Genomic DNA, 10,000 nt, shown 5'->3' with positions numbered 1-10,000 from the left:
CAGTCAGACAGATAGACGGACAGTCAGACAGACAGACGGACAGTCAGACAGATAGACAGTCAGACGAATAAACCATCAGACAGATGGACAGACAGATGAATAGACAGACAGAAAGTCAGACAAACTAATGGATGGATGGATGGATATATTTCTGATGTTGTTTTTTTCTTTTCCTCTAGGGATTTGCTGCGGCAGGCAAACGTTCGTCTGCGTCAGGTGCTGATTGATGTGCTGAAGACGACGGCGGCGGCGGAGGAAACCATCGGGCGTCATGTGGAGGTTATCCTGGAGGCGTCCAGCAGGGGTCACACGAGAGGTCAGAGGCACATTACACACCTCAGCTTATTACAGTTCACACTTTTTCACCTGTTGATTAGCCTTTTATTACATTTGAAATCATCAGGGGTCTGTCTTAAAGGGTTAGTTCAGCCTGTAATGTGCATTGTGTGATTAATTCCTCCTGTGGTTGGCCAGCCGTCAGACCTCCGCTCATCTTCACACACAGATGAAGATATTAGTGTTGAAATCCGATGGCTCAGAAAGGCCTTCATTGACACCAATGTCATTTCCTCTCTCAAGACCCATAAAGGCACTAAAGACGTCGTTACAAAGCCCATCTCACTACAGCGGCTCTACAATCATTGATGAAGAGGCCAGAATAGAGTTAGTGCGGGAAAACACTAAATAACGACTGATATAGTGATGGCCGATTTCAGAACAAAGCTTTGAACCGTTATGAATCAGTGAATCGATTCATGATTCGAACCGTTATGAGTCAGTGAATCGATTCATGATTCGAACCGTTATGAGTCAGTGAATCGATTCATGATTCGAACCGTTATGAGTCAGTGAATCGATTCATGATTCGGATCGCGTGTCAAACTGCTGAAATCACGAGACATTGGAGATCCGAATCATATATCGATTCACTGATTCATAACCGTTTGAATCTTTATTTGAGGATTGAACACAAACGCGGAAGAGAAGCCAATGCTGAATAAAGTCGTAGTTTTTGTTATTTTTGGACCCAAATGTATTTTGGATGCTTCAAGAGACTCTAATTAACCCACTGATGTCTCATATGGACTACTGTGATGATGTTTTTATTCCCTTTCTGGACATGGACAGTATAGTGTGCATACACTTGCATACGCTCTCGGACTAAATATAAAATATCTTAAACTGTGTGTGAAGATGAACGGAGGTCTTACGGGTGTGGAGCGACATTAGGGAGAGGAGTTAATGACAGACATTTCATTTCTGGCTGAACTAACCCTTTAATAGTGAATATGTGTTCTCCATAGTAAAGTGTTACCGAAACTTTTAAAGTAGGACGTGACATTTAAGTCAGGTCTGCGATGGGTTAATAACAGACGACAGGAGCTTTTAATTGATCTGTAGGAACCAGTGAAGCCACATCAGATCCTGTCTGGCTCGTTTGTCCTTTTCTGTTGACTCATTGTCTTTGCATAGAGATGTTTTGTGTACTGTTGAGGCGAGGTCATGTGACCCAGGCACACAAGGAGAGTGTGTTTGGGTGTGTTAAGGACGTCTCATATCATGTGTAGAATATGAAACGGACACTCCTGTAACTCGACACCCAAAACACACAAAAGACCCCGAACAAAACCTGTGTGAGATCATTCACGTCCGTCTGTGATTGCATTTTGTCTGTCTCACAAAAACTGTTATGTGTAAAATCACATGCACTGCAAAAAATGCTCTTTTTTCTTGTTTCCAGTTCAAATATCTAAATATTCTCTACATGAGATATATATATTTTTTGTTTTCTGGGGAAAAATATCAAAATGAAGTGAGTTTTTGCACTGTTTTAAGCAAACACTCACTTCATTTTTATTTTATTTTTATGAAAACCAGAAAAAATATCTAATGTCGTTTTACTGATCTAGTAAATGCATCTTGGTTTAAGAATATTTAGATATTTAGACTGGAAACAAGACAATTACTAAGTAATAATTTGTTTTATTAGCATTAGTATTAGTGTTTTATTAGTATATTAGTTGCAAATGCTCTTCTTACTCAGTATTTTTGTCTTGTTTCTAGTCTAAATATCTAAAAATTCTTAAAACAAGAAACATTTACTAGACAAGTACAAATTATTGTCTTGTTTTGGGGAAAAATAACTCAGAATGAAGAGAGTTTTTGCTTAAAATAAGATAAATAATCTGCCAATGGGGTGAGAAAAATAATCTTGTTTTCTGTTTGAATTAAGATTATTTAGACAAGTTTACACAGAACTTAATGTCTTTTCTAATGAGAACCACAGAAAGCGGCATTAAGATGAACATTGATGCCATCAGCTCAATTACTCGATGTTTTCCGCACACAGACGCGTCCTCTGAGGACCTCAGCCTGTTTTCGGCAGAGATCGATGAAGGGCTGGAGATGTCCCTGAAGATCCCGGGGGCGGGGCTTCTGCAACAGGAGGCGGGGCTTCTGTACCAGGAGGCGGAGCTTCAGCTGGAGAGGGAGGAGTTTCTGATGAGCATCAGCACACGCCTACAAAACGCAGTGGAAAAACTGCTCATGGCCATCACTGAGACCAACACTCAGGTACGGCAAACACAAAGGGCCAAAATAAATCATATCAGAATTATTCCTGAAGGGTCATGTGACACTGAAGACTGGAGTAATGATGATACATTTCACAGAAACAGAAGCACACAACTTCATGACTTGAGTAAAAGTAAAAGCACTACTGATCAAATATTATTACAGCTCTGCACAGGAATAAATCACACTTTATTATATATTCTCATAGAGAACAGCTGAGTTACACTGGAGGCATATTTTGTGTTTTTATCTAATAAATGCCGAGCAGAAGAGAGTCAGGATGGGGTCATATTGAGAGCATAAACACATTGTCTGTGGATCATTAACTAACGTTGCTGGGTATATCAGATGAACAAACCCTCCCATGAGGCATCAGAGCTCAAGCTAATGCTCAGAGGACACAGTGGGCGGAGCCTGTGGCTGTCGCCGGTAGATACCAGCTCATTTGCATAATGCTTTGGTCTCCGTGGCAGCAGCTCAACATCCGTAAAGCTGTGGGCGTGTGTAGTAAAGCGAAACCTTTCCCTATAGTTTATGTGCGCTTCTCGGATCAGCACTTCCTGCCGGAGATTAATATCTGGAGTGCTGAATTTGGTGATATTGATATTTATGGCACAGATTTAAAGATCGGATCAGATCCTGTTGGACCTGAAATGTGAGCAAATTAACATGTGATGAAGGAAACGGCATTCCCTGAACATGTTTAGAGGAAACCACTGGAAAAGTGCTTTAAATAAATCAATAATATGATTTATTTTAATAAATAGATTAAATAGTTATTATTATTATATTAAAATGTATTAAAAATATTAAATACAAATGTAATATAAGTAAATAAATACAAAATATTAGATAAAAATAAAACATTTATATTAATAAAAATATTTTAATAAAAATATTAAAAAAATTAAAGAAAAAAAAATACAAGAAAAATTAAAAGATTAAAGGAAGTAAAAATAAGATTAAAATGAATAAAAATAGTTTTAATAGTTTGATATAAATAAATGAATTAATAACAAATATTAGATGGAAAAGAATAATTGTTTTAATAATATAAAATTGTAAATAAATATAAATAATAATAAATAAAATAAAAAAGATTAAAATACAAATGTAATATAAATAACAAATGCTAGATTTAATTGAAGTGTTTATATTAATAGCTAAATAAAATAAACCATAAAAAAATTAATTATAAAAGTTAAATTCAAAATAAATTAATGATAAACATTTAAAAATAGATTAAAATAAACAAACAAAAAATGCATCGCACTGTACTATAGTGAGTAGAAAATACTTTATAAACAAAATAATATTTTACGTATTTTCACAGAATAAACTGGATCTTTATCACACAAACGTATTTCTGCCTTTTTGGATCTAGAAGATTGAAAGCCCTTTAATTTTTAAGGTTTAATGTGTGTGTGATCTGTGGAGGTAATCGTGTAATGGCCCGTTCAGGAATGAGGATTCCTGTGGAGGCGCGCGTGTGTGTGTGTGTGTGTGTGTGTGTGTGTGGAGCAGTTAATCAATAATGAGGTTAATCAGCGAGTGTGTGAGGAGCAGATAATTACTCCGGTGGAACGAAAGCGCCACATTCCTGATTTATAATCATCTAAGCGTTTAAACGTCTCGCTTCTCTGTCTCGAGGAGCAGGAATCTGGTTGGACAGGCTCGGGCAGGGTGTGTGTGTGTGTGTGTGTGTGTGTGTGTGTGTGTGTGTGTGTGTGTGTGTGTGTGTGTGTGTGTGTGTGTGTGTGTGTGTGTGTGTGTGTGTGTGTGTGTGTGTGTGTGTGTGTGTGAAATATCAGGACACGTGTATAATGCCATGGGTATGACACAGGTATCACAGGAGAGGGTGAAATATGAGGACATTACCCATGGCCCCACTTTTCAAAAGGCTTATAAATCACACAGGAGGAGTTTTTATGAGAAAGTAAAAATGCAGAATGTTTCCTGTGATGGGTAGGTTTAGGGGCAGTGTGTGTGTGTGTGATGGGTAGGTTTAGGGGCGGGCAGTGTGTGTGTGTGTGTGTGAGTGATGGGTAGCTTTAGGGGTATGAGCTGTGTAGGGGGATGTAATATATTCGGTTTGTACAGTATAAAAACCATTACACCTATGGAATGTCCACAAAAACAAACATTTGCGTGTGTGTGTGTGTTAAATCAACCTGTCACTCACCTGTAGGCTGTGTGACTCCGCCCTCACTGCTGACGTATCTTGCACATGTTCATTCACCAGGAAGCGAGAGAGAGAGTGCGAATGAGTGTGAGAGAGAGAGAGCGAGAGCGAATGAGTGAGAGAGACAGAGACAGAGAGAGAGAGCGAGAGCGAATGAGTGTGTGAGACAGAGAGACAGAGAGACAGAGAGACAGAGAGACAGAGAGACAGAGAGAGAGAGAGAGAGAGAGAGAGAGATGATCTCCCCCGGAGCACTATTATGGTCTGTTCTCACTTGTTAATGAGGCCCTGCCTTTTCCCAGCGGATCGTTGCCACGGAAGCATGGAATTGTTAATGAGTTTCCAGCAGGAGTGAAGGAGAGAGACCTGCTGCTTTTACAACTGTTGGATTTCTACCGGTTGGACTTTTGCTTTCATTTGGTCTCTGGAATCATTTGGTCTCTGGATTTTTGGGATCGGTTCTCTTTGGCCATGTGAAATCTCCTGCGTGTGTGTGTGTGTGTGTGTTTACCAACACGGAGGCACTTCCCATAGAGACTGAGGGATGTTAGCTCAGCCTTGACAACTAGCCTCAAACGTCTTTGAATTGGATCGCGATGGATTCCTATCGGACGTTCTGGAATTCCCACTTCCTGAATGACAGCTGGCTGGACAGCCAAGATCAGGATATTTATGAGGTTGAGTCTCGCATCCCGCTTCCTCGACCTTTCCCGCTCAGCCATCTTCTGCATGAGAAGAACGCTGTGGTGGTTCAGACGCAGATCTCACATGTTAATCGCAGGGCCAACGGTCACCTGCTCAAAGTCGTCTCCAAGATTTCCCTGCCCACTCCTCCGTATACCGTAAGTGTGTGTGTGTGTGTGTGTGTGTGTGTGTGTGTGTGTGTGCTGACCCAGAGGTGGACAAACTGCACAACTTCATTGCTTGAGTGAAAGTAAAAGTACTGCTGGTCAAATATTACTCCGTTACGAGTGAAAGTTGTAAAAACAGATTTTTACTGGAGTAAAAGTACAGAAGTATTTGTTTTCAGAAGTACTTAAGTATCAAAAGTAAATGTCCTTCTTTATGTCGCCGCATTATTGTATTATAGTTGTATAAATGCACATTATGCCATCATGGTTTAAGCCAGTCAGTGACGCTCCATCTGACACACTAGCAGACGACTAACTTAAACTCATTTAAATACTTGTAGAAAAGTTACAAAGCTCTTTATAAAGCTGCTGTCACTTTAAGGCTGAATGCACGGATCCAATACACTGATACACATCTGATATTCTCACACTGTTCACCTTCACTGAAGACAGAATCAACTTTGTTTATGTGAATCCTCCACTAAATGAGCATTTGGACATCCGTCTTCTTCCATTTTGCTCTAAACTATAAATCAGTGTTTAATAAATGCTGTGAAATCATTGAACTTCACGAGACTCTACAAGAGTGATTCCTGAAAGGCTTTCTGCAAAAACCCAAACACCTTTAAAAGAAGAAAAAAATCATCACTGACTTTCAAAGCTGCGACAGAAACGACTTTCCACTTCGAGGACCTTGATAGAAATGTAGTGGAGTAAAGAGGACGATATTTGTCTTTCAGATGGAGTGAAGTTAAAGTCAGAAGATTACAGAAAAAATAATACTCCAGTAAAGCACAGAGACTCAAACAGTGAACTTCAGTACAGGACTCGAGTAAATGAGCTGAGTTACTGTCCAGCTCTGGTGTGCTGACCCAGGGGTCGTGTGTGTGTGTGTGTGTGTGTGTGTGTGCACCTGCGCAGGTGCGTCCTCATACGGGAGATCGGTTTGACCTTTGAGGACGGTTTTATGGCTCTATATAGTTAGATAAGAGCAGCTTTTGTACACGTTGACTCGGGTGTAATGAGATTCCAGGGTGTGTGTGAAGTGTTTTGTGTGTGTAACACGAGATCAGTCTCACTGTCATGTTTTCGTTGTTTCGCCTCTCACTCGTTCACTCTTGAATCTGTGACCACATCAAGCACTACAGTGAGAATAATGTAGAGATTTGGTGTGTGTGACTCAAGCTGTCAGAAGTTTGAGTTTTTATCTGTTTTTGCTTTTATCTGTTGAGTCTCTTCTACTCATTAATCTGATCATAAATACAGTAAAGCAGTGAAATATTCCTCCAGTGTAGATCATCTGTTCTCTGTGTGAATGTATAGTAAAGTGTGATTTATTCCTGTGATCAAAGCTGAGTTTATCATCATTACTCCAGTCTTCAGTGTCACATGATCCAGGGCTCGGCATTAAAGGGTTAGTTCACCCAAAAATGAAATGTCTGTCATTAACTCCTCTCCCTAATGTCGCTCCACACCCGTAAGACCTCCGCTCATCTTCACACACAGTTTAAGATATTTTATATTTATTCCGAGAGCGTATGCAAGTGTATGCACACTATACCGTTTGTGTTCAACGCGGATTGACAATGAGAAGACAATGCTTCGGTACAAAATAACATGTTAAAATTATTACCCCATTTTCCCCGACCTAGACCTACTTTGGTCATCTAACGTTTCATCAGTTGATTGATAAAGAATATGATGCAGGGAAACAGCTCACTGTGATGAAGCCTATACAACACCGTTAGAATGGCCATAACATTCAAGATATGAGGCACAATGCCCGTTTTAGTCTCAGGGTGTTTTTACACTGGGCCATTGTGGTCCCCGTCAGAGCAATTGGTCCCGCTGGGGCTCTGTGTGAATACACCGCAGACTCACTCTCGCTCGTATCCAAGGATAATCATCAACACCATCATCCCTTACATGTGTTTTATTGAACTAAATACATCATCATCTGATAAACACATGCGCAGGATACATTTCCTGCACACCGAGTCCGTGTCGCTTTCACATTCACGTGAAACTCGGCATAGTCCGAGCGCATTTACATCGTGATATTCAGTATAAGCAATATCTCACGAGTTCTGTCCAGAATAGCACGAGGCGAGTTATCTTAAACAATGGTTTGGTAAATAAACAAGTTAATATTGTGTTGTTAAAGAATTGTTCGTCTCTGACTCTGAACCATTCTGAACTACCGTGAACTGCTCTTAACCGCCCTGAAACGCTTTGAACCGTCGTGAACCGCTTTGAACCGCCCTGAGCCACCCTGAACCACCCTGAGCCACTTTGAACCGCCCTGAGCCGCTCTGAACCGCTTTGAACCACCCTTAGCCGCTCTGAACTGCTTTGAACTGCCCTGAGCCGCTCAGAACTGCTCTGAACCGCTATGAAACTGCTCTGATCCACCCTGAACCACCCTGAACTGCTTTGAACCGCTCTGAAACTGCTCTGAACTGTTCTGAACCGCCCTTAACCTTTCTGAACCGTTCTGAACCGCCTTGAACTGCCCTGAACCGCCCTAAACCGTTCTGAACCGCTCTGAACCACCCTGAAGCTTTCTGAACCGCCCTTAACCACCCTGAACCGCCCTGAACCATTCTGAACTGCCCTGAACTGCTCTGAACCACCCTGAACCACCCTGAAGCGTTCTGAACCGCCCTGAAGCGTTCTGAACCGCTCAAAACTGTTCTGAACGGCTCTGAACCGTTCTGAACAGCCCTGAACCGTTCTGAACCGCCCTAAACCGCTCTGAACCGTTCTATACATCCCCCGCTCTGAACCGCCCTGAACCGCCCTGAGCCGCCCTGAACCGCCCTAAACCGCTCTGAACCGTTCTGAACCGCCCTAAACCGCTCTGAACCGTTCTGAACCGCCCTTAACCGCTCTGAACCGTTCTGAACCGCCCTGAACCGTTCTGAACAGCCCTGAACCGCCCTAAACCGCTTTGAACTGTTCTGAACAGCCCTAAACCGTTCTGAACAGCCCTAAACCGTTCTGAACAGAACTGAACCGTTCTGAACCGCCCTAAACCGCTCTGAATCGTTCTACACAGCCGCCGCTCTGAACCCCCCTGAACCGCCCTGAGTTGCCATAACCATTCTGAACCTTTCTGAACCGCTCTGAACCTTTCTGAACGGCTCTGAACCGTTCTGAACTGCCCTGAACTGCCCTGAACCACCCTGAACCGTTCTGAACCGTTCTGAACCACCCTGAACATTTCTGAACCGCTCTGAACAGTTCTGAACCGCCCTGAACCTTTCTGAACCGCTCTGAACAGTTCTGAACAGTTCTGAACCGCCCTGAACCTTTCTGAACCGTTCTGAACCGCTCTGAACAGTTCTGAACAGTTCTGAACTGCCCTGAACCACTTTGAATCGCCCTTAACCGCTCTGAACCGCTCTGAACCGTTCTGAACCGTTCTGAACCGCTCTGAACCGCTCTGAACCGTCCTGAACCGTTCTGAACCGCCCTGAACCGTTCTGAACCGTTCTGAACCGCCCTGAACCGTTCTGAACTGCCCTGAACCTTTCTGAACCGCCCTGAACCGTTCTGAACTGCCCTGAACCGTTCTGAACTGCCCTGAACCTTTCTGAACTGCCCTGAACCGCTCTGAACCGTTCTGAACCGCCCTGAACCGCCCTGAACCGCCCTGAACCGCCCTGAACCGCCCTGAACCGCCCTGAACCGCTCTGAACCGCTCTGAACCGCCCTGAACCGCCCTGAACTGCCCTGAACCGCCCTGAACCGCCCTGAACCTTTCTGAATCGCCCTGAACCTTTCTGAATCGCCCTGAACCTTTCTGAACTGCCCTGAACCGTTCTGAACTGCCCTGAACCGTTCTGAAACGTTCTGAACTGCCCTGAACTGCCCTGAACCGCCCTGAACCGTTCTGAACCGTTCTGAACCGTTCTGAACTGCCCTGAACTGCCCTGAACCGCCCTGAACCGTTCTGAACCGCCCTGAACTGCTCTGAACCGCTCTGAACCGCTCTGAACCGTTCTGAACTGCCCTGAACTGCCCTGAACTGCCCTGAACCGCCCTGAGCCGCCCTGAACCGCTCTGAACCGCCCTGAACCGCTCTGAACCGCCCTGAACCGTTCTGAACCGCCCTGAACCGTTCTGAACCGCCCTGAACCGCTCTGAACCGCCCTGAACCGCCCTGAACCGCTCTGAACCGCTCTGAACCGCCCTGAACCGCCCTGAACTGCCCTGAACCGCCCTGAACCTTTCTGAACCGCCCTGAACCTTTCTGAATCGCCCTGAACCTTTCTGAACCGCCCTGAACCGTTCTGAACTGCCCTGAACCGTTCTGAAACGTTCTGAACTGCCCTGAACTGCCCTGAACCGCCCTGAACCGTTCTGAACCGCCCTGAACCGTTCTGAACCG

The 10,000-nt window shown here is 43.6% G+C and overlaps 1 protein-coding gene across 6 annotated transcripts in view; it reads left to right on the top strand.

The window, feature by feature from the left end:
- The window catches only part of akap9 (A kinase (PRKA) anchor protein 9), a 151,018-nt gene that overhangs the window by 71,089 nt on the left and 69,929 nt on the right, over positions 1-10,000 (top strand). For all 6 annotated transcript variants that reach the window (XM_067426426.1, XM_067426425.1, XM_067426428.1 and 3 more), the window contains 2 exons: positions 180-316; positions 2,351-2,574. In XM_067426426.1, the coding sequence (XP_067282527.1) occupies positions 180-316; positions 2,351-2,574 (361 nt within the window). The remainder of the gene's footprint in view (positions 1-179; positions 317-2,350; positions 2,575-10,000) is intronic.

Source organism: Pseudorasbora parva, chromosome 19 (genome assembly GCF_024679245.1).
Source record: "Pseudorasbora parva isolate DD20220531a chromosome 19, ASM2467924v1, whole genome shotgun sequence".
In the NCBI taxonomy this organism is placed as follows: Eukaryota; Metazoa; Chordata; class Actinopteri; order Cypriniformes; family Gobionidae; genus Pseudorasbora; species Pseudorasbora parva.
This window is presented reverse-complemented; position numbering and strand designations above follow the sequence as displayed.